At 39.2% G+C, this 26,664-nt stretch overlaps 2 protein-coding genes across 3 annotated transcripts in view; one reads left to right on the forward strand and one right to left on the reverse strand.

Moving 5' to 3' along the window:
• LOC139969980 (uncharacterized) overlaps positions 1–26,664 on the reverse strand; it is a 121,977-nt gene that overhangs the window by 41,867 nt on the left and 53,446 nt on the right. For both annotated transcript variants that reach the window (XM_071975478.1, XM_071975477.1), the window contains one exon: positions 25,139–26,634. In XM_071975478.1, the coding sequence (XP_071831579.1) occupies positions 25,139–26,634 (1,496 nt within the window). The remainder of the gene's footprint in view (positions 1–25,138; positions 26,635–26,664) is intronic.
• Positions 1–26,664, forward strand: part of LOC139969993 (uncharacterized) — a 345,154-nt gene that overhangs the window by 9,825 nt on the left and 308,665 nt on the right. The gene's annotated exons all lie outside the window — the stretch shown is intronic.

The following is a 26,664-nucleotide window of genomic DNA, read 5'->3' on the forward strand; positions in this document are numbered from 1 at the left end:
TTGAATCTTAGCCATTTATTTCTGTTAGCCCTACATCTATATTATGATATATTCTATGTACAGTATCTGTTTATTCTGTTCTATGTTCTTTTCTGGTCACATTCCACCCTCATGTTTCTGCATTACTATATATGGTTATATTTATTATTCTGTCAATACTGCTGTTATACAATGTTGGTCTTCGTAATAAATAGAAAGAATGGCGGTTGTGTTATAAACAATACTTCCTCAAGCTGCTGAGTGATAAATATATTAACATACTTTTATATGGTGTATAAGGCCAGAGACTGTATACTTCGCTTCTGTCCATGATGTAGGCCCAACCATTCATAATTCATGTTCGCCTCTATGTGGACCGAACATTAGCTTGAAAGGTAATGTTACACCTAATTAATTAGAACGTAATGAATTCCAATGATGGCTAGTTATAATGATGTAATAAAACCCTCTCATGTTTATGTATATGGTTGATGATTATTCATGAGATGCTGATTATTGTGTTTACTGTTGAACTTTAATTCCTCTTTTCTTGTTTATTATTCCCAGAAAGCTTTCCGTTGTTCATTTATACTTGTATAATTATACTTTACGTATAATATAATGAATTGTTAGAGGAGTGGAGAGAGAGAGGGGAGATGGGGAGGGTGGGGGATGGAGAGGGTGTGATGGAGGGGTTTGATGGAGATGGAGGGGTTTGATAGAGATGGAGGGGTTTGATGGATATGGAGGGGGTTGGGAGATGGAGAGGGTGGGGATGGAGGGGTTTGATGGAGATGGAGGGGTTTGATGGAGATGGAGGGGTTTGATGGATATTGAGGGGGTTGGGAAGATGGAGAGGGTGGGGGATGGAGGGGGTTGGGGAGTTGGAGGGGTTTGATGGAGATGGGGGGTGGGGAGAGTGGGGGATGGAGGGGTTTAAGGGAGATGGAGGGGTTTGATGGAGGGGGTTGGGGAGTTGGAGAGGGTGGGGGATGGAGGGGTGTGAGGGAGATGGAGCGGGTTGGGGAATTGGAGAGGGTGGGGATGGAGGGAGATGGAGGGGAGTTGGAGAGGGTGGGGGATGGAGGGGTTGGGGAGATGGATGAGGTGGGGATGGAGGGGGTGGGGATGGAGGGTTTTTAGGGAGATGGAGGGGTTTGGGAGATGGAGGGGGTTGGGGAGATGGAGGGGTTTGAGAGATATGGAGGGGTTGGGGAGATAGAGGGGTGTGAGGGAGATGGTGGGGGTTGGAGAGATGGAGGTGGTAAGGAAGATGGAGGGGATGATGGTTAAAAACGTTATTTTTTTCTATCTTTCCCAACAGGGTCAGTGCATTGCTCTTTACACGCAGTAGTTTAGTATGCAGGGCCGTAGCCTGCGCATGGGTAGCTGCCCCCTGAGATTTACACTTTCCAAATGAAAGTAGGCCTACGATAAATGTTCATATCATTTCTTCTGATTTAATTAGTCTGTAGTGTGCAAACTCTGAGATTCTAGGAACGCATTGTAGGAATGGCGGTCAAGTAACATAAGGTTTACTTTAAATGCTCATCACGTATATGCACGATCTCTGATGCGACTACTGTTTCTGGTGGTTTTCAGAGGGGGGGGGGGGCGGGCTGGGGCAGAGGGGGATTAGAATAACAATAAAGGTAGAGAGCTCCAAAGATTTAACCTGCATGAACAGTGTAGCAGTCTAACGGGAACCTACGGTTCATAAATATAGTTATTTCGTATATGTTTCACTGTTATCCCCTATATTACTGCTACAATGTTTTTACTAAGAATAATAAGGCACCGTCCCCTACACGGTCTACTCACTCAGTTCATTCCCCCTCCCCTACCCACAGTAGGTCCTTAGATAGTGTCATGACGGTCCCTTTTTGGAAATGACCAACCCAGTCAAATTTCTTGAAAAAGTGCTTGGTACCGTATATCCGCACATCAAAGCATCGCTATGTAACATTTGGACGATACATTTTTTCTCGATGTTCCTTAACTGCTGCTTGGAATTCTACCCAGGCTACGGCCCTGATGTTTATCTTTATTTTTATGATTTGTTGTTTCCGATGAAATGAATGTACCTGAATACCAAATAGTGCTTTTCAAATGTACTTATAATACCATATGTGTGCATGTTGTAGATGTCTGGATAACTAGATAACCTTGTGTTCAAAGTTTAGATGCTTCCTTTTGGGTTTAAGTTTAAATCTGAATAATCATAATTAAGGCCTTAAGTTACACCAGGATGTGAAATAGATAAGTCTTTTTAATTCAAGGCTAATCTTGTCAAATGCGACTTTTATAAAATATATTTATGAATGACATATCAATCCAGGCACCAAACAGAAGTAAACCTGAAGATTTGTATAGTCCGACCCCTGGACCCCTGGCGGGGGTTCGCCCCTGGACCCCACACGAAAAGGCTTTGCGCTAAGTCGCTTGCCGACTCCTTCAGTGTTATTCATGTTCCCTTATTTTGCCCCCACCCAACTCTCAATTCGGATTGACGCTCCAGATCAGAGCATGATCGATTTTAGCTTAACGCAGCTGGTTCTGTTTGTAGCTTTATCTCATACGCCTATATACTGGTGAACTAACACTGTCTACTGTTAATTTGTAGTAATAACTGATTAGTGAAACAATATGTTCACAAACTCGAGTCTGTCACATCTCAAAACAAAGGAAGAAACTTTAAGCAGTATTATCCTAACCAGGGGCGTATCCAGGATTTTCTAACCCGGGGGGTGCGAATTACTATCTAAGCGGAGCGCCACTATCGGTTGGCGCGCAGCGTACAAGAAAATTTCTGGTTTTGATACCACCCAGATCACCGGAAATGGCACCTCTCGGGCTTGAAAATGACCAACTAGATGTACACTTTTTGCCTGAGAACCTCGCAAGTATTTCCCGATAGTTTTTTTTCCATCCATAACCTTTTTGAAGATTGTCACCAGTCACAAATCATGTTCGACCTCATCTCATGTCCTGTGGATCATTGCTTTTTATAGGTGATTCTACGTCGCGGCCCACAATATCCGTCAGGCCCACTTTTCAAGGCTCCAAGCCCATTATTTGTTCAGAATTTGAAAATTCACATTTCTCGTGAATAAACTCACTTCAAAACATACCCATAATGTTGCACAAAATTTCATCTACGGACAACCAATATAGAAAAACCTCCTTCAACCCCTAACAGACCGGTCAAAATTGCTCGAGTAGAGGGAAGTGTGATAAAGAATGTTGGTCAGAAATTTTCGAAAATTCAGACACAGTTAATTTATTGGTGTACAAATATTAAAACCCATGGGCGGCGATCCTGGGGGGAAGGGGGGATATATCCCCCCCATGAAAATGGGTGGAGGGGATGTAATACACCATATTCCCCCACCAAATGCCAGGGATAAGAATATTTTCATATCCTACTTTTATGCATCATCGTTATTGTCCGGCTCTCTTTTAGCTTCATTTCTCGCCTAACATGGTGGTTTTGGCTTCGCGCCAAAACATGGTGGCGCTACGCTTAGATAGTCAACAGAGCCGTATATAGCTCTGATAGTCAACAAGGTCATATCCCCCCACTCGGAAGTACGGATCGCCGCCCATGTTAAAACCTCTTATAACGGCTATTATAAAACTTGGTTGAAGGAAATGAAAAAAATAGCAGATATTTCCGAAACCGAACACTACACACATAGGCGGGGTGGGGGGGGGGGGGAGGGGGCTGCAGCCCCTAATTCACCATTTCTAATGTAAAAGAGAGCTTTGACATAATTGGACCTCCATGCCTTTTTCTCCATCTACATAAGACATTTCGTTGTTTACATTAGCATCCCGCGGTACACTGCGCAACTTTCACGGACCGTACGGTACACGATGGCATGCGATGTAGGGTAAATAACCGATGCTTGTTTATATGATATTGACCATAACATGTTGAACGCGGGCAGAGCGCGCAAAAAATTTTGGTTATTTTTTTTTCGGGCAAGTCGGACAGTTTTGAGGCTGTTCATCCTGGAACGCCATTTTCATGCTCACTGATATGATGTGATATCTGCTGCGGTTGCTTTACAAATTCGAACAGGCGCGTAGCGAGGAATTTGCCAAGGGAGAGGCGAAGCCTGTAGGCAAATTATCTAAGCGTAGCGCCACCATAAGTTGGCGCGAAGCGTTCAAGAAAATTTTGGCTGAACATGCCTCCCAGATCACTGGAAATGGCACTACCTAGGACCATTTGTTGGCGCGAAGCGTACAAGTAAATTTTGGACGAAAATGCCTCCCAGATCGCTGGAAACGACACTTCCCGGGCCTTGTAAGTTGCATCTAAGCATTTTCTATTTTGAAATTACTGGCGATATCATAAAAAAAAAAAATATGCTGAAGGGGGGGGGGCGGTCGCCCCTTCCCGAAATGCGTCATGTTCCCCAACGACACGGTCGAGTTCGAGACCAGCCACAGTTGGTTTCATAGCACAATTCTACAATTGTTTAAGGCGTATATACACACACACGCGTTATGATAGACCATATATAGTATATAGATCATGAGTGAGAGAGGAAAAATGGAAACGTCCAAAACGGAGTTGTCGGTGTGAGGGGTAGGGTGAGGCAAACGCCCCTTCCGAAATCCTTGATCCGTCACTGGCTACCCTGTGTATATAATAGGGACCAGCGCTGTAATGATGTCACTGTTCCTCTTTCTCTTCCCGGTGTCTTGGCGTTTTTCTTCTACTCCCTCTTTTTCTCCTTTTTCTCTCTTTTTTCTTTTTCTTTTCCCTTCCTTCCTGTTCTCCTCTTCTTTTTTCCCCTCTTTTTTCCTTTTTCTTCTCCTTTTTCTCTCCTCCTTTTCTTACCCGGGGGGCGCGCGCCCCCACAGCCCCCTGGATACGCGCCTGCTAACAATCCGGTTTTACCACCCGCCACTATATCGGTTAGTAGCGTTCGGGGGTGTATGGAACGCGAAAAGGGAAACCATATTACGCTGTCTAAACTAAAGTTGTTGCTGCTGTTTTATCATGTTGTTGCTCAAACTTACGTTGTTGTCTAAACTTACGTTGTTGTCTAAACTTACGTTGTTGTCTAAACTTACGTTGTTGTCTAAACCTACGTTGCCGTCTGAAGTTGGTTCCGTTGTCTACTTACGTTATTGCCCAATCACGTGATATAAAAATATGGGCTATTCGCGCGAAATTCAACTTGCGCTGTATATACATACACGTCGTTAATTTGCTGACCAATTACGAAATAGTCAGTAAGATTGACATGTATCCCAACCCAATTACAAACCGGAAAACGCTCTCCACCATGCTACATACATGAGCTGACCCCGCCCACTTTGCTCCTCTAGAAACTTCCCGTATATGCGAAGAACAAAGGCGGCCTTGTCCACGGGACTGTTTTCCTAAACCCAGGCAGCAAGAACCAACCCCCTGCGTACAGTAATCATATGAAGCTCATGTGGTAAAGCAATTGTTGAACAGCGCCGATGGCAACAACGTAAGCGCGAAAAGGGCAAACTGATTTCGTTGTCTAATCTTGTTGTTGCCTAAACTAAAGTTGTTGCTGCTGTTTCATCATGCTGTTGCTCAAACTCACGTTGATGTCTAAAATTCCGTTGTCTAAACTTACGTCGTTGTCTAAACTTACGTTAAACTTAGCAACGACATAAGTTTGCCCTTTTCGCGTTCCATAGACAAATGCATTAAAATCCCCACTCCCACCCCTATGGAACGCGAAAAGTTTAGACAACAACGTAAGTTTAGACAACAACGTAAGTTTAGACAACAACGTAAGTTTGAGCAACAACATGATAAAACAGCAGCAACAACTTTAGTTTAGACAACGAAATATGGTTTCCCTTTTCGCGTTCCATATTTGTCCACCAGGAATGTTGAAATTAGACAAGAAGTTGGCGGATTTGATATGAGAGAATGGAGTATTACATTTATGTAATTAAGAGCGGAGACACGATTGAGGTGTTTGTTATGATATGTAATATTTCATGACTCGGTCTGAACATGACACAGAGGTACACAATGTATAAATTAGCACCTTTATCTTGCTTTATCTGCCTCGATTTATTTTAATTCATCTCCTGACTCGCGAACAGCAAGAATATAGTATCGTGCTGAAAATGAAGCTTGAATACGAAGATAATGCCCAGATTAGTGAAACTATCTTTCACACCCCCCCCCCCCACGTCTCCCATATCTATTTTATACGCTCATTTCAAAGAAAGTGAAGGACTTGTATATTTGAGGCCCAAGTTAGCGCTGAGGAAGTATCGTACTTGGAATGTGTATCATTCGTTCATTTTGCTCTGTTCTGAGTCACTTTGCACCTGCAGTGATAGAGTACACTTGAGTCAATGCAAACAGATATGCAATCATCGTGTAATGTTTACTTATAACGGCCATCAAAATCGGAATATTTATCACGCTACTCACGTTATTTATTAGCCTTCCGTCACTCGATATTTACATAACAAACAAACAGTTTACTATATCACTGATATAGTTATCTGTCGATACTTTGATCCTGTATGCATATACAGTGGCGTAGCCAGGATTTTGTGTATGGGGGGGGGGGGCAATATACAGGACTATCTAAGCGGAGCGCCACCATCGGTTGGCGTGGAGCGTACAAGAAAATTTGGGGTTTTCAAAGTCCCGGATGGCAGGAAATAGCACTTCCAGGGCTTTGTTAGCCCTGTCAATATCATCATCATTATGTGTTTTGGGGGTTTTCAGGGGCGATTTCTTTTATTCCACATGTACCCACAATTGTAAATTGCAACAAGGCTAATCCCACCATGAAAGGGATAAGTCCAGCTAAGCCCTTCCTGAGGACACTAACCCGAGGGCTGCCAACTCTCCAACCTATAGAGCTGGGGGACTTCCGTTGCAAAACCGTCAGTTCAGCCGCGCCGTGCTGTGCCTGTCTAGTCTTTACTGTAGCGTTAGTGATATGAGTGTATCCTACGAAGTCTAATATTGTTAGCGTCTGTGTGGTAGCCTAGTGAATGAGTGTATCGAATCTGCTGGTCCAGGGCCGGGCTATGGCACGGGTCTGTGCCCAGCCTGTGGGCTGCACCTTGGCCAGCTGACTGTTGCCAGTTAAGGACCTCGCATTGGCAGAAACTTAAACATTTTCCGACATCCGTGAAGGGGGGGGGGGCATGGCCCGATGGCCTCCCCCCTAAATACGCCCATGTGCATATACGTATGCAAACACGAAAACTCTATGAAATAACAAGGAGGCTCTCTAATTATAATAGGTGCTCCCTCGAAGACAGCTGTCTAATTACAGTACTGAGCTCTCTATGTACCAGCTCCCTAATTATAGCAGGGAGACATCTCATTGACAGCTCCCTAATTATAGCAGGGAGCTCTTCTCAGTGACAGCTTCCTAATTATAGCAGAGAGCTCTATATGTAAGAGCTCCCTACTTATAGCAGGAAGCTCTATATGTAAGAGCTCCCTAATTATGACTAATTAATTACAATTATGATTTACACTCATTATATATTATGACAGATCAAGTTACTGCAAAGAACTCAGTGACAGCTCCCTTTCTCTTCATTGCGTGACAGTTTCTTGCAAGGTATGGAGCAACACAGACACTTCATTTTATGGCCCGATAGTCAGGTACTACAGCTCTTTGCAGGAGCCATAGACAGGCATAGGCGTACGGGACCATTTCATTTTGGGGGGCAGAAACTTTTGTGCCCGAAAGTTCCCGTGACACTATCTAAGCGGAGCGCCACCATCGGTTGGCGCGTATCGTACAAGAATTTTTTTTTTGTCAAGAAATGCCTCTCAGATTGCGGGAAATGGCACTTCTGGGGCCTTGCAAGTTGCATCTAAACATTCTTTATTTTATATCTCACGTTTCAGAAATTTACACTTCCCCAAAAATTTGGTAAATTAGAAGAAGAAAAACTGGTAACATCACTTTGAAGGGGAAAAATAGGACAGTTTATTTCTCCTGTTAATAATTTTGGGCGATATTGCAAAAAGCTTGGTAGCCCTGATGAGCTGCGCTTACGGTGGTGTTACGCGGAAATATTCGGGCATCATGATGCTAAATAAAGAAAATCATTAGGCCTATATTAATATTAATGTCACAAAACAAATAACACAAAACGCTCTCCACGGAATTGTTGGGAAAAAATTTGAAAAAAAATCGGGCAAGTTAGGCCTACTGCATATTTATATATATATATATATATATATATATATATATATATATATATATATATATATATATATATATATATATATATATATATATATATATATATATATATATATATATAACTCTAAATGATACCTTAGGTCGACATTTACATTGACTTACACACTAAATTGTATCTAACCAGTGGCGGCGGAACCGGGGGGGCTTGGGGGGGGCTCAGCCCCACCAATAAAAAAGTTGAGGGGGCAAATGCATGATAAGCCCCCCCAATATTTACCAAGGCTCCGAAACGTGCATCTGCCCATTTTTCAATGCATACTTGTCGATCTGTCCGATGCACACGTATACTCTATAGGTGTAATAATTTTAGTAATTGCTGGGGGACCCTCGGCCCGTCCCCTGGCTATAGACCACATTGTCACCCCAACCGCGTCTTCACGCCCCGTGAAAAGTGGAAGCAGTGAGTGTGAGTACCGGTAAGCGTAACACAACTTCGTCTTAGGCCAATGACTTGCCTCATTTCAGCCAGTTCTCCAACATCCCCTTACTTAGGATGCCCCCCCCCCCTGACGGACTCAAATGGACTGCTGGCGCCCTTTTCAGCTTTTCACTACTTTTTACTTATTCGCGATTTTTGACTATTTTATTGCGCTCTCATATACCTATTGACATTTGTCATATTCTGTTGGTGTAATTTTCCGACACAATGGCGACGACACCTATTTATTCTCCGTTTATCTGCAACTTAGCAAGGCCCCTGAAAGGGTCATTTCCTGCAATCTAGGGAGTATCTTTACTCAAAAATTTTCTGTACGCTCCGCGCCAACCTGTGGTGGCGCTCCGCTTAGATAGTGTCGAAAGCGCCCCTACAGACCATTCTTGCCCTCCCTGACCAATACTCTAGCTCCGCCACTGCCCTTACTACACTCAAAAACATCTTTGCGAGTACACTACGAGTAATAGCTACTCTCTTAAAAAAACCATCGAATATACAAATTACAATGTTTTTACAGACTTTTACGTGCAATCTGAGAAATTGCAGGCTTGAGACCCATATTTTAGGGCTAGGTATTCGCAGCATTAAACACTCGGAAAGTGCCGTTTCCGGCCATCTGGGGGTTTGAAAAAACCCAAAATTTTCTCGTACGCTCCGCGCCGATGGTGGCGCTCCGCTTAGATAGTCTCCACACATTAGCCCCCCCAATAATTTTTCCGTTCCGCCGCGCCTGTATCTAACCCTAACCCTGAACCGACCCTAACCAAACCTTGTAAATGAACGTTTTAGAGGACGGAGAACATTATAAAGCTATTTGCGACAATAAAAAAGTGTCTTAAAATGGTAGCAAAAACATTAGGTGTACACTGAAATGTCGACCTAAGGTACACTGTCGACCTAAGGTCGCTTTTTTTACCATACACTGTCGACCTAAGGTATCAAAAAAAAAAAAAAAAAATATATATATATATATATATATATATATATTTTTTTTTTTTTTTTTTTTTTTTTTTTTTTTTTCTCCTCTTAGGCTGCCCGAATTTTCAGGACTTTTGCCCGAATTTCTTGTCCTCTGGAAATTTGGGGGGCAGTCTGCCCCCCTGCCTCCGCCTCGTACGCCTATGTAGACAGATGCGTGCGCAGGATTTCAAAAGTGGAGGACACATTCAAACTTGTCCATGGATGGATTTAGTTAGGAACCTGAACCTTTGCAGAAGGACTAGAGGGGAACCAAAGATTTCATAAATGAAAGGGGGGTTACCTGTTGTCATTCAAGCAGACTATCACGTAGCGGGTCTTCCCCCCCCTCCTACCCCCCATAAAAGTTCAGACGTCAATTGGTGCTTTTTGAGGCGTATTTAGAATATAAATGCCATCCATATAAGTAGTTCTAAGCGCAAGGCTTTGCTAATAAATATTTCTTAAGGTTGAAAAAGAGTGAGGGAATACCCCGTAGTAGTGGTCTAATTATTCACCGGCTGAACGCCATAACAATTCCGTGAAGGACGATGGGCTGTCGATCACCCTTCCCCCTCCCCCTACCCCTTTGGCTTGCCATTGTTTGTAGAGTATATACCATACACAATTAGGGTTATCGTTAACTGTCGTTACTTAATACATTATAATAATAATGAACCGTACTTATATTGTTGACAATTGTTTACGACAGGTTTCCTTAGTTAGTACATTGCTTGCCTATACAAGCTATATTATGTGGTCTGACCGAATGACGTCATATTTGCCTACTGTGTATGCTGACTGGAAATTGAAGAAAACAATCGTCCCAACCTTAAACTTAAATGACTTCTCACATCACTTTACAATAGCAAGCCTAAAAAGAGTCTATAGGTAGGGATTGCTAGGGTGTAATGGACCTTCCTAATTCAGAAGCAATCATTCGATTTCTAAAGAAATCTTAATGATTGTCTTGGTGTTGTCTTACAAATATGTACTGCTATGGTTAAATATTTATGTTCTCCTGATTAACAACAAAGTTTACATGACTCTGCAGATCAAGTTTCCTTTTTTAAAGGCTTCCTCAAGCGGCTGAGTGACCAATATATTAGTGAACTGTGATGGTGTATAGGGCATACAGAACATTAACGTGAAAGGTAATTTAAACCATAATTCACTGAAAATTGCGTATTAATACTCTCCCATGTTCATGTATATGGTTGATGATAATTCATGATGGGCTGAGTATATTGTTTACTGTTTAAAACTTGAAATCCTCCCTTTCTTTGTTTATCATTCCCAATCATTTTTTCGTTGTTCATTTATACTTGTATAATTATACTTTATGTAGCCTATAATATAATAAATTGTTAGACTCTAGCTGAACTTAAACGTGTGAGATATTGTTGTTTTGTTAGTACATTTCATTTATACTTACACTATTTAACTAAGTAAGGATGTTGTACTACTACTCCGTATGTAAAGTACCGGTTAGAATTGAAATATAAACCACGTTACATATGAGTTAGGTATCTTGGTACATTTTATCACCAAACAGTGCTTTGCTCCTCGGCCTTTTGGCTAAGATCATGAGTAGTATGTGTTCCCTTTCGAAGGGAATGTTGATACACACCCGACGATGATCACACAGTCACAGTCGATCTATGGGGAATGGGGTTGAGAGCGGATCAGTCGTTCGGTAGTTTGGTTTTCGTGCCCATGGTTCTTTCTGGGCGACTTTTTCTTAAAAAGTTACAGTGTTTTGCTCCCGAATGTCTCAAAAAAGAGGGAAGTGTGTGTTATTCAAAAGTTAACTAAGAGACACCCCCCCCCCTCCCTTCGGTCTGGAACGACTTGTCTGTTTGTTTGATGTTGTTATAGTATTTACATACAATATGCTATAATTGTACACAATTTCCATAGTACAAAGTAAACTTAGATTTCACTCGATATACGATGAAAAACGTGACCCACTGCATGGAGACATGTCACGTGCTCTTTAACATCACAGCACATAACAACACAATTAAAGGTGATACTCGTAGTACCAAATGACTGACTACCTGGTGTGTCAAAAGGAGGTGCGTGAGTCGGAAGGGGAGGCTGGAGGGAAGAAAAGGGTGGGGTGCATCATCACATCTTCCTTAGTTCACTTGTTAGATCAAGAAATTCAGTTTGTGACATTCTCCAGTGTCGATGACATCAGCTCCACTCATCTGCGATTGTACTTTAAGGCATTACTGGTCATTCGGCTGGATCCTTTGTTAGCCAAACAATGCGAGGTAATCAAATGATCGATTTTTACTTAAATTCATATTCTCAGTCTACGTTTGGTGTCGAAATTTCTAGATAAATGTCAAAACTTCCCGAGAAACGTTACAATTTCGATAAAGCGTCGAAAGTTTGCGATAGACTATAAGTCTATATTGTTAATTAAAAATCAAACATCAGAAATAACACCACAACATTTCAACATGTAACGTGATTTTCATTTCGGGAATAATAGTTTAAAGTCGAGGTAAGCAGAGTAAATTCGACAAAGCATCTGTTAACATAACTTGATGTGATCTATGTTCCTTCTGAGCCACCGTAATATACCCTCAAATATTATATTGCGTACTTAGTAATAACAGTCGGAGCGGATATTGCACCTGGTACAGCTAAAACCAACAAAAAACAGGAAAAAAGGAAACCTAGACAAGAATGGTTCATACTATAATGTATACCTCTATCATTACAGTTTAGACCTTTCAGAGGGGGGGGGGGAAGAAAACTATTTGAGGGCCTACTCCCCTCCTGTAGCTACAGTACCCTTCTACTCCTCCCCTGCCCTCCATTATGATCCAAGATTATTCTCTGTACAGAATAAGTCAATCTTATGATGTTGTATTAACGTCATATTTGCGTATTGAGAGAGAGAATAAAGGTATACCTGTTTTACACTGAACTTCAGTTGCTGCCCAGTGTATATGACTGGGGTGTTAAAAAATTATTTGAGGGCCCAGCCCCCCTCCCCTAGCTACCCCTCTACACCTCCCTTGCCTTCATTATGGTACAAGATTAGTTCAGTTGCTGCCCAGTGTATATGACTACTCTTGTAGAAAAGAGTTGACTCCATAGCATTGTAACAAGAGCTCACTGAAACACGTTTTTTCAGGACCCGCAACACTTGACTTGAGCGAAACACTTGTAACTTGACTTGACAAACATTGGCTTGGTGAAGACACTGTGATAAACTCGGCTCAAAGTTCAGCTTACAGTAACATTTAAATCAATAATGTGTCATCTATTGTCATTTGATGATAAACTATTAAAGGAATAGATGATTTTTAGTCGTATAAACCAGTGATTTACATTAAAAAAAAACGAAACGTGTTTCACAAGTTACATATCAGAACATGAGAAAAGGGGACTTTTCAAATAACAGGGCTTCCCGTTCTTTAAATGTTGTTTGTTTTTGCTTCTTAATATGAATAAACTTATGTTCGTATCTATCTTTCGTTATCATAACTTACTATATTAATATGAACATATATTTTAACATCCAACCGACCTCTCGTAATCAGGAACTTGCTTGCCTATTGTTATCGCTATTTACTTAGCCTGCACCACAAACTAAATTTGTAACGTACTCTGCTACCGTTGTATGACAGTCACTGTTTACACAACAAACAACAAATATAAAGATCTTAAGAAATTTTGCCCATGGCATCGTATAATTGTTTCATAGTTAGTTGATATTATCCTTATTACGATATATGACTATACTGTATATCTTTATAGATTGAAGATAAGATGATTCAATTCCATTGCGTATTAAATCAGTGTTTCCCTAACTTTATCCCCCCCCCCCCCCCCCCCCCACAAACCTCCTGTGGATTTCAGAGTTGTCCACGAACCTCCAACTTTTTGAGACACGATCTGATTCATTATTATACTATGATACGCATCATAGTGCTTCGTAAAAGAACAAGTTAAAGTTCAGCTCTCTATCTTCAAGACGTACTGTCATGCGTACACCAACTTCACCAAAGTCATGCGGCCTGTTTCTGTTTCATAATTCAGTTATTCATCACACTACTATTGCAATATATGCGTATAGTACGAGAAAAGAGTTTGTCGGTAGGTACGATTTTTGTACATTTACTAAATTATATGATATATCAGATTTTAGTTCAACAAAAAGTAATCTAGTTTTGACTTTCAGAGATATCTCACGAACCCCCTGGGATGGACTCAAGCACCCCAGTTAGGGAACCCCTGTATTAAATCATCTGGTTTAAAAAAGATGGATAACGAAGCTGCTTTTTTTTCTCACTGTGAAAGGAGGAACATATTCTAGATGCGTCCCGATGATTTTTTAGGGCAGCTTTAAATGGCCATCAAGATAAACAAAAATTCCCTAATAAATTGGCCTTTTCTAAAACAGATAGGCTAACAAAATATAATTCCGGAGCTAACAGCACCGATTAGTTTCATTCTGGTCATCTAAACGGCATATGTTACAGACTTGATACACCCAAGCAGCAAAAGCCACACACAAAGATGTCGTGTAAGGAAGGTAAATGTTACAGCCAGTCTGCATATGTGATAAAATCTACAAATAACTAGAACAACTGTTTACAAATACGTTTCATTGTAGTGCGCGGTGAAGGTGAAATTTAGTTAGTTGTAATTGATATTCAAAGGAGGGTTCTTTGTTACAGCAACCCTTTTGAAGTTATTTCGGTCACGGATAAGCCAGTTTGGCGCTTGGTCCTTTAACGTACAGTAGACCAATGGTAGGCTATATTTATGAACAGAATTCTAGCTAGTATGCGCCTGCAATAAAAGCGAAGAAGTTATGACTAAAACCATCACAGATTAATCGGACAACCAAGCTCATTAACGGTTGTCATTAACAACATATATGCATGTTCCGGACGTCACAAAGAATACCCAGTCCTGGACACTGATTGGTCAACTTGAACACAATGTTAACGTTACTGTATCCTCGTCATAGAAATTGAACTGAGGAAGAATGCTGACACAGTTTATCGCCGCTTGTTTAAGCAGTGAAGCCTTGAAAAAAGTGAGGGCGCTTTGAAGTGTTCGGAAAGAAGCCAGATAATTTGTAAGTCTTTCACATATGCATTGTGCATTCGACTTTGTAACTGAATTTTATTTTACCCATTTTTGGAAAGAGTAGGTGTATTTTGAACAACAGAGACATGTTATGGCGACCAGAATAGTATGTATTATACTCCTGATTTAAGAACCAACTTTGACACCTTTTTTTGATCTCCTCTAATGACTCGAGTAAGTAGAGTGTCTGTGCAACTTTTAATGTCTGAACAGTGTCAATTTCGGTATCTGAGAGACATATGGCAAACATTTTTCTTGCTTGTATTATTTTAGTGATCCACTCAAATAGTGTCATAGTTGTCCTGAAAAATGCCGTGAACAAGCATTCCTCCGTCCTCCCCACTCCCTTTCCACACACAGTACGCTATTCTGGCATGTGGATAGAGATCCAGTCTTAATGTTAATGAGGTGTAAACATTTTTGTCATTAGGCTCTAGTCATATCGCATCCGAAAGGACAGCCGCGGCCGGTCTAGGGCCTAGGCTAATTATATCCAGGGTCCAGTGAATAACAACATCAGCTGAGAAGACGATACTAGTAAAGTAATTATATTCCTATGTAATTGCTTCTACTATCGCTTCCTAAGAATTACCCATGAAACTATGAAATACCACATATTTGTCACCCAAATGCGGCACAACGATATCACCATTTTGAATGAATTATGTCAACTTTATCACTTTAGTTATGTCAAAGACGTAGTTTTGGTATTACGTGCCGGTACTGTCTTCCCGTGCAAGCAAAACGCCACCAGTTGGGTGGGTGGCTTCAGTATATGTCGCATGACGTCATTCTCACTACTTCAATTTCTATATGATCCTTGCCTAGTTAGCGAAATTGTACGAAATATACGGTGATTTACACCGAAGGCCTAATGTCAGATTAATCTAACAAATACAATGTAGAATTAGTCTACCATTGAACAAATGAAACACCTTCCAGTGTATTAAAATATCCTTAGTCGATTTCCTGACCCTGGTTCATCATCATCCAAAACAAGTAATATACGCCATATAGGCCTACGTACAGAGCAGCCAGCTGTAGAAACTAACTACAGGTATGACTGTGTAATATATACTACCAAGCCACTACGGGCTACCACTCTGCCTATAGATAATCACTCTGTAGTGATTACAATGGTAAAATGGACCTTCTGTCAGCTACAGTATTTCTGGGCAGGTTCAAGCTTTTGTATCCCTAGAAGCCAAATGTCAAATTTTACTGGAGCACCCTAAATTTGGTGTCATGTCAAAGCTGAATTTTTGAAGTTTCAGATTTTCATATTTTTTTTGAAATTTTTTGCCTATTCAAACAATTACAGCCTGCTAATTTGCATAAATTCAAATTGCAGTGTGACGTACGGGACATTTGGAATCCTATTTCCCTGCCAGCAATATGAAGTAATTGAATATGAGTTATGTGGGACATGATGCACCATTCCTTCCAATAATTTTGACATATTATGTTCATCAATTAAATATGCTAATTAGCTAGTGTCCAAATATCGATATCCTGTACGTCACAATTTTCACCCGTTTTTTTCAAATTTTTATATGGAGGAACAATTTTTTTTGGGTGATATTCTCTAAAGTTAAGTGAAATAATATTCACTGCAAATCTAATTATCAAAATTAAAAATGTGACGTACGGGACAAAATGTGTACGGGACATAGTGTGGGGGAAACCCTGTATATTTATATATAGTAAACATGCATGGGCTTCAATGGGAACCAAGTAGTTGGTTAGGCAGTTGGTTAGGCCTCATCTGGAGTATGCTGTGCAGGCTTGGAACCCATATTTTGCTAAGGATAAGGAAGTACTTGAAAAGGTCCAGAGGAGGGGCTACTAGGATGATTAGTTCCTTAAAGAGTGTTCCTTATAATAGGCGGTTACAACTGTTAAGTCTCACCACACTGGAGTTTAGGAGGTTAAATGGGGACTTGATCCAGGTTTTCAAGATTGTGTATGGTTTCGACAATTTATCCTTTACCGACTTTTTCATGTTTGCTAACAGTAGTTGTACCAGAGGTCATTGCCTTAGACTCCAAAAGTCACATAGTAGGATTAATATTCGGCATAACTTTTTTTCTAATAGGGTTGTGAATAAGTGTAATGGTTTGCCTGAGAAAGTTGTACTTGCAAGTAGTGTCAATGGGGTTAAGAATGCTTAGGACAAGCACTTTAAGCATTGTTATCGGGTCTGAGTGTTTGTGTCTTCAGTTTTTTTCTCTCTCTATAGGGTCCTTGATGGGGACTTTTAGTGTCCCTCCTGATCCCTTTTTTCTACTAAACTAAACTGTACTGGAAACCTTCCAATGCTTACAAATTTATCTTGTTGAAAGGTGGTAGTTGCAACTTATAATCCCTGCATGCCTGAAGAGCACATCATGGCACCATATGAATTATTGACTGAGTGATGACCACCAACAGCCCAGGTGTTGTTCAATAAACTATCGGGAAGTCAATTGTGTGTGTGTTGGGATACACAATCATCTACAATGCTATTCAACATTGACATTGAATGTGGACGACTTTAAGAATGTGGAGTCGTAGGCCTACTGTATTGTGAAGTGTGACTTTCATGACCGTGCAACAATGTTCTTGTGTCCTGAACTTAGCTAATAGACATTGAGATTTTTAGTTACAAGTGTAGAGTTTCGCTTGCCCAAGTTTTGCAGAGGACAATCACTCATAAGTTTGTTCAATAACCAGTATTAGGTCTAGTTTTCTTTGTTGTACTAGTTTAATAGATGGACATTACGTTGCATTGTTATGTGGATGTTACTGTGGACATTTTGGTATGTTTTGAATGGGATGGATCATATTTCATCTTCAGGGTCAATAGTAGGGAGTATGATACAGTGTTGTACAGTATATATACCAAAACAATTTTGCACCAAAACTTTTCATCTTGAATGATTTGTGGTCTACCAAAGCTAGAATTGATGTTGTGAGTATTGATGTATGTGTAGAGTAGATTAATACTTTACACATTCTATGTTTTATGTAGTGGAATGATCGCACAAGTACAGTCACTGCTCTTTTCGATCCCAGAAAGAAGGAAATATGGCATGAAATTACCAATGACATTGTTCTGGCATATCCAAATTAATGTTTTTATGTAGAAATCAGCTTGTTATGGTATATTCAGGAATAAAAATATGAGTTTTCATAGTCAATTTGTATATGGACAAATTGTCACGTACGTCACAGGACAATTTTCATTTGTGTAATCACTGAACTGGAAAGAATTCATATTTTTTTTCTAATATGTTACAGTTTAGCTCTTGGAAGGTTAGGCTATTCACTACTTATAACAGCTTGATCTCTGCCCTCCTAATTTCAGAGGGTTTTCAGCTTTGCTCTTTAGTAAAAAAAACACAAAATTCTCTGGTCCCGTGCGTCACACTGCATATTAATTAAGATGGGACCTAATTAAAGCAAGTGTAGAAAATCTTCATGAGCTTGTAATAAAGTATCAGCAATAACAAGTGTGAAAACCTGAAAAAGTTTCTGGAAAATAGATTTTTTATAACTTTTAGACACATTTAAGTCTCTGAAATGTCCCGTACGTCACAGTGCAAATAGCTTGGACCTGCCCTTCTAACAATCCAGTGTTACCATCCTCCACTTTATAGGAAAACACAAATTTAACCTAATATGTCACAATTGTCAACAACAATGACACCAATAATGTTGAAACCAGACAAGCACTTTGAGGATCAGCAATTAGTAGAATAAAACATTACATAATTATAATTAAGAGCGGAGCAACGATTGAGGAGTATGCAAAAATGAGTGATATCCCTAGATTTGGTCTCTGCAAATGCAACCTGTGTACGAAATAGAAGCATTTCTTTTGTACCTGCAGAGGTACACCTCAGTACACCTAAGCCAATACAGCATGACAAGTTGTCAACTTGGGGAGGGGGGGGGGAGCAAGGAAGGGACTGATTGAAATTATTAACATATTTCACTTGTAACGGCGATACACATCTGAATATTGATGTTAAACTCAAACGATTTTCACATTTTGTTTAATCGTGAAATTAAACTCACTTATATCACACAATTCACGGTATTTATTTAGCCTTCAAGAACCATATCAATCGATATTTACATAACAAACAAACACTTTACAATATCACTGATCAGCTGATATTGTTATCTGTTAATACTTTGATCCTGTACAATGCTATATTCGCGTCTTCTATACTTCTACGCAGCAAAAACGAAACATTGGTAATGACGGGGGGCTTTGTGTAACACCAATGACCTCTCTCCGTGACAGCTGCCTAATTATACCAGTGTGCACCCTTTGTGACGGCTGCCCAATTAATACAAGGGAACCCTTTTTGTGACATCTACTATTAATACCAGCTTCAGGGGTATACCAGGGAGCTCTATTTGTGACTGCTCATATTAATACTAAGGGGCTCTGTTTGTGACAGCTCCATAAGGGACTTCTCTCTGTGACAGCTGGCTACTAATACCATGTAGCCCTCTCTGTGACCGTTCCCTAATAATACAAAGGAGCACTCTCTCCCCTTCTGTGACAGCTGTATATTAATATACGCATGATGAAATGTTCCACATGTACCTAAGTATTTGCTCAAATATCAATCATACTAAATACTGCTAGTAATACTGTTGAGAAGAAAACAGGCTACATATTTCATTACAAAGAATACACTTCGATCATTCACCTCTCTCAACATTTCCTGATATGTATTACCATACCATACCATGTATTAACATACGATTCTTTTTCAATTTGAATTAGTAATGTCAGACGACCAGGAATGATGATGATGTGTTACTATATCGGTGACATCACTAATACGTCATCAACAACATATTTTAATGAATGCGTTACCATGCAATGTGTGAAATTATACTTTCTTAATTGGTGTACTTTTTTGGCCTTTTTAGTTCAATTATACAGTTTTATTTTGATAGAAGAACTGCCAAATGACTGTTTCGATCACCACATTGTAAATTATCGGTTACCGACCATGTATTGGTATTAATGATAACTGATGTTACATTTTGTTAATGGGGTAACCTAAATGATTAGACAATTTCCTCCAACATATATGGGTCTGTTCACGTTAAAGCGCCCAATTTGGTTGCCTGGGGTACCACATTTTCAATTTACAGTAAAGAACTTCTATTCTAAGTAAATAACATAACTAATATCTGCAATTTATGAATCAGAATTGACCAGAGCTTAAACTATTCTGGAAATTATATTCAAGATGGTTGAAAGTGTGACAATCTATAAATTTTCCAAAATTTGTTCTTTTTTTTAATGGTGGTGTGTCATTCCATTGCTGCTACATTTGGGAATTCTGTTTTTATTTTCTTTATTAACACAAAATTTGCTATTGTTAGACAAGTTTTCAATGATATCGATGATGTTTTTTAAAAAATATTAAAGTATCGTTAGAAAATATTCAATTTTTCCTGAAATCAAGTTTAAAAAGTTTTTCTTTAAAGAACAAAATTGAAATTAATAGTAACAATTATACCATAAAATTAAACCACAACTTAAGCACATATATTAACCAAAAGCTGAAAATTCTGGGTCATGTCCTCTCAGAATTTTTTTTTCTTGACTCTTGTTTCGGACATCACCCCTCCAAAATGATCTTGTTTCGGACATCACCCACCAATGGTTTACCTAATATATTAAACCTAATATTTAGTAATAAACCAAATGATGTTCATTTAATGGCAATAATAATGAATAGAAAAGCATTTCAGTAAGTTAATACCCGTACCAAAAGAGATCTATGGACCCTTCCTAGGTTCCAAGTTCAACACAAAGAAAAGGGATACAAGTGATCCAAGTGATTAACAAGACAATTATTAAACGAAGGCCATGCTTGTTAATACTTAGCAATATATATCAGTACATCACGATATGTGATGTTAACAAACAGCGTCAAATTTATTTGAAATAATGAAAAATGCAAACACTTGTTTTATAGATTTGCATAAGACTGTCTTGGACTTTGTTTCGGACATCACCACAAAGGTGTTAGGACATCACCGTAATGTTTTCTACACAACGCATATCACATCAAAAGTTAAATTTGTAACAAAGGGGTCTTTGTTGTTGACAAGCTACCTACAAGGTATAATGACAGTTTTGAACTTATTATAGTTCAAATCCTCAGTGTTCATTAAAAGTTACTTTATGAGCGTTTCGGACATCACTGAATGTTTCGGACATCACCTTGGAAAAATGTTCACAAAGCTGCATAGCAATAATACATATTTCAGCAGGTAACAACAATATAATTTAATATTTTTGCTATTCAAACTTGTTCAAGCAACAAAAGTCTGCTTCAAAATATACACAACAGTCAGACAGTAGCAGATTTACACTAGATATTATGAATTTTTGAGGGAATGCAGTTTATTAAAACACCATAGACTGGGAAATCAACAAGGTGTACTGAAAAATAATGGCACTGTAAATTCTTGGGAAAACAAATGCCCTGAGGCACATATTTCAAATTTAACATCTGGACAGAACCGATAGGTGAAAAGATAGGTGATAAGTGAAAATCTGAAGGCTTGGTGTAAATGATAACCCCATTTAATGTTAATGAATTATCACTGTTTACTACATACTCAATTCAAACATATCCAGAATACACACATGTAGTTTAGATTCTCCTGCAAGCAGGAACTCGCGAAGAAGCCATCATTGGCTTATCAAAGCCGCAAGCTGACCGAAGTCAGTCTCTTAGATTCATATTTAACGACCATTATTATGAATTGTCAATTGTCAACAACTCTGTAACTTGACGACATACATTAATCTTGGAGTGACACAAACTCGGAACCTTATGATTGAAAGGCACCGGCGTTAACCACTGAGCTACAGTAACACTCCATCACACTCCACATAGTGACCATTCGTTGATCACCATTTGCATAAAGTTAATCTCTGCTTCACCACATTCGTTACCTGTCCAGCATACCATTTGCAGTGGCCAGCATTCACCAACACTTCCCAGAAACATCAACTTATACATTATTTTGCAGAAAATGGTATTATTATTATTGACTGAAAAGAAATTTTTCCCCCAAAAGGGTTATAGAATTCTTTTTAACTTTTACGGTTTCCACATTTCCATCATTACCTAGATGAAGTCTGCAATAATTGAAACAAACAGCAAATATTTACCATTTAATAAATATACAGATGTACACAGGAGACATCCCTACATAGCTAATTTAGCACCCACCTGTTGTAGCTGGTATCATTGAGTCTACTATTTAAACAATTTTCGGAGGGGAGGTATCATATCCTAAACTCCACTAGAATGCTTGGTCCTATTCTGTAATGTCAGCAATAACAACTATTTTGCACCCCTTCAAATGGTACCCACCCGCTCCCACCCCCTCCCCATGCACCTTTGAGCTGGATCTGCCAATGTTGAAGATTGCTTCCACTGGCCGAGCTAAGCAACAGTAGTAGCCTATACTAGTAGTACTATAAGTACTGGTTTAAATATCCTTCTTTATTGAGATTCATCATTATGCCTTGACTATTATAATGTGAAAAACAAGTATTCATGGTTTGTACAAATACTCCTTGTCACATATGAATTAAATGATTTACTTTGTAAGATTGTTATGATTTAAGCTTATGGCCTAAACTTACATTTAAGTATAAGGCCTAGATGTTATGGTATACAGCAGCTCAGCAAATTGTTCAGCTTTATCCTTAAGTTTCATAATGATAAATATCTGTATACATATCACTAAAGCTCTGAAGTCTGAAGCAACTCGGAATGAAAACATGGTCATGCATGATGCACCACTCTGTGTATATTAATACTGTTGACACCATCGAGTAAACCTGGAGGTTTCATCACACAGTAAATCCGCGTACCAGTCAAAGAGGGTCGTGTACTGTAATGTATTCCAGGGTGGTACTAATAATCTGATATACTGCATTAATCTCCACATTGCCCATTGTGATTTACTAACTAGTACAGTAAATGTATATTTGGGCTTAGAGCAGCAGACAACACACAGTTACCTAGCAATGTCTGTACCTTAACATTATAGTTATAGTCGTTGACCAACATTTATAGGTTAGATCACCAGACACGTTCCACGGTCCTACTACTTAGCTAACATCTTCCCAAAGTACTGGTAGCTTTTCTTGACAACCATCAAGTTCCCATCAACAGTTAAACTGCTCTGACATAGGGTGTTATAGATGCACACTGATTCCATACATATAGAGCGACAGACGACACTGAACAGTGTTCAGTTTTTCAAAGTGACGTTGACATACTATGCTGTAGACCGATGTGATAGAAACATGAGCTACTGTGCTACAAAACTCTTCTAGGCCTATTCCAATTGTGTGTAATTAACTTTACAATTCTCAATATGATATTGGGAAATATCAAATTGGTACCGCCATGGAAGCTGGAACACATCACATGACAGTCCATGCATGGTACCCACGTGCCCTTTGATGTAGTTCTTCTAGCCTATAAATAGGCTTTCTATGGTTGTGACAAATAGCTTGATTCAAGCTATAGCAGACAATTACAGCATTACTTTCAAATGTACTGTATACTGTGATGGCATCCTGATACATGTTATATCAGAAAAAAATTCACTTAACGTTTTTTTTTACTTCTTCAGTACTAAAGGATGGAAAATTGTAGTGTTAATGATGTCAGTTCTAGAAAAATCCAAGTAATTTGATGTTCCCAGTAACATTCATACCCAAATATGTAGAATATCATTTTAGACTTGTCATAAGTCATCAACAGATGAATACATGTTGGTCAAATGACACCAAAAGTTAGGAAGCATTCTTTTGTAGGATCTTAGTGTATTCTAGCACACTGAAATCAACCAATTGAATCATCCAGTTGAAACAAGTGCTGTTTTACAATATGTTGGATTCACAAAAGTGATGTCCGAAACACATGGTGATGTCCGAAACATACTTTTAAGGTTATTTTGCTATAATATTTGGTAAAGATGGAAAAAGTTTTGAGTAGTGCATTATGTATGTTTGTAACAATAGAACTTGTCATAATATATGAAGTGCTCATCTATTGTGTCTTTTTTTTCAAGCAACATAAAGCAATATTAATTAAAACTTGTTTCGGACATCACTGGTGTTTCGGACATCACACACATGGACGGAAATATTGAAATGGTTATAAAATCAAAACGGATGAGTGGAAATGTGTCATGTACATACTGTAGTTGAGGGAGTACTTATGCTTTAATTAGAGTAACAAAACAGTCTTGTGGGTTTTAACATACTTCATGTATTAGTTGCTTCATGACGTTTCGGACATCACCAAAATGTGGACGGAAACATTTTGCATGTTGTTTAACTTTATCGTGCAGTAAAATGTGGCTGAATGGACATGCATCTGATATATATTTTATTTGATACAACTATGACAGTATTGAAAAGGCACACCACTTTCAACATTTGTTATTTAACCCCAAACTATGCCACTCATAAATTGGTGTATAAATGTGGACGGAAAAAGTGATGTCCGAAACACTGGTCCAGTTTCGCAATAATTCGCAAATTCATCGATGAAATTTTCTGAAATATTTATGAGAGGGAACCTATAGCCACAAAGTTCAATCATGACAAAATTTGGAGTAATCCTCTTTTGGAGTTGAGAATAGACCAAAGTACAAATTGTGCAGTTTGAAAATGGCAACATTTTCCGTCCACATTTCGGCACTTCTGGGAGTATAGCATACCATATGCATATCTCAGGAAGTTGTCTATGCTATGGTAGGTACAGCTAGGTGGACTCTCTCCAAGGGGATAATATTTATATCTCTAGAATCTCTAATTATTTTGTCACAATGCTCCAAATGCCATTTATGCTAATTTGGGCGCTTTAACGTGAACAGACCCATATGGCTTGCTGTTCCAGGTTCAATTCAATCATTCGAAGCGTTTAACATCTATTTAAAGTCTTGGAAGACTAGCTGTTTATTCTTAACGGAAGAATCTGAAATTCCAAACATTAACAATACATGTGTTTATGTCGAAGTATATGTTTAATATTCTCAACACATCATCAGTTTGATTAGAGTTTTAGCGCAATTTGGCACATGCAGAGATTATTCTGATCGGTTTAAATATATGACATCCTTTGCAATTATTCTCAATACACCACTGTATATTCATTAGCTAGGAAAAGCATCCTTCTTCTTTAAACCTAAATGTTTATGATTTAAAGTGGCTGAAATAATAAGTTTTCAATGACAGTCAATGGAAAACAAAACTATTATGAAAAAGTAAACGGTTCCTAATTTAGGTGTAGGTAAAAAAATGTAAATGCTGTTTATTTATTAGCTAACTTACATTATTTTTAGATGCAATCTCCAGCAACTGTGTCGTCGATCTTTGAAGCAGAGCGCTGTTGCCTCTCTGTATCTCAACCGTACGCGAGCAGAGCTCTTTCACCGAATCCATGATGTCATTGACGTCACCAGTTTGTTCCAGGATACAGAGGATGGCAAACTTATCCCCGTCTGGTAAGCTCTTCAAATGGTTAATGAGTTTCATTCCAGCATTGGGATTCAGACCACAGGCGAATCTAAACAGGTACTGAAGATCAAATGGATCTAAGAACCTGAGAATATCGGAGAGATTGTGTGCGTTCTTTACAAGAGTGACAAGGTGGTGGGCTGCATACCATTCACAGAATAGTTTATGATAAAAACGGACCATCGTTGTAAACAACATATTGTCTCCAGTAGAATCATCGTTCACTTCATCTTCTTCAACCAAAATGCCAATTGAAATATACTGGTCATATAATTCTTGCCCGACTCTTTGACGAAATCTAGTCTTAATCCATGACAATTGTTGGTTTTCCTTGTTTAATCCTTCGAAAGCTATTTTGTCTAGCTCATGATGTTCCATTTCATGAAGATATAACTTGTGGCTTCTATTGTCGCCATATTTCTGTTTCAGATGGTCGTAAAAACATCTAATCATGTGTTTGAAGAACTGTGTGACAGACTTGAACTTCATGAGGTCTCTCTGATCATGAGCCATGTGGGCAAACATCACGAATATGAGAGGCACCTGGCAAAGATCAGCAAGGATGGAGTTTTCATTGAGCCGTTGTTTTATTTCTTCCACTGCCTCATCGTTGTTACTAACTACAGCCTTACGAATATACTCATTCCTAGCTTTGTCATCGAACCCTGTTAGTTTGGCCCTCTTAGTTTCTTTTCTAAGATATTCTGGAAGATATCTTGTCGTTAAGCTGACATCAAAGTCTGCAAACAGCTCCATCTTGATGATCTTGTGTACATCGTCATTATCATTGCTGTCCCTGCCAGGATACTCATCATATCCATCCAAAATAATGTGGACGGACGAGCAACTGTGAATTATCTTTTCAATCTCATGTTTGCTAACACGGGGTTCGTGGAAGAGAAGAAATGACTTAATCGCCCTGTAGAGAGACTTTACACTTCCAAGTTGTCTTAACCGAAGAAGAATTAGTATCTCTACATCGTTCATTGGGGAATCCGATACGCCATTGCACCAATCGTAGGCCAGCTGAAGGGTTAACGTCGACTTACCATACCCGGGCTCTCCTTGTATAATGCGTCTTTTGGATTTAAACCGAAAGTCAGTATAAATACTTTTGTAAGATTCCAAACGCTCCCATGATCCTCTGGTGCCTGGCGTTGGCTCTGGTGCCAGACAAACTTCAACGCCCCCTTCTACAAAGACCTTGTCCACACAATAAAGTCTATCTTTTATATATGGTAGGGGTTGAATCGCATCATATTGGCTTTTATATGTCTTTTTGAGACCATCTATCAGAAATTGTTTCTTCTCTAAACAAAAAAACAGAAACAATATGTGTA

This window comes from Apostichopus japonicus, chromosome 7 (assembly GCF_037975245.1).
Source record: "Apostichopus japonicus isolate 1M-3 chromosome 7, ASM3797524v1, whole genome shotgun sequence".
Taxonomy (NCBI): domain Eukaryota; kingdom Metazoa; phylum Echinodermata; class Holothuroidea; order Aspidochirotida; family Stichopodidae; genus Apostichopus; species Apostichopus japonicus.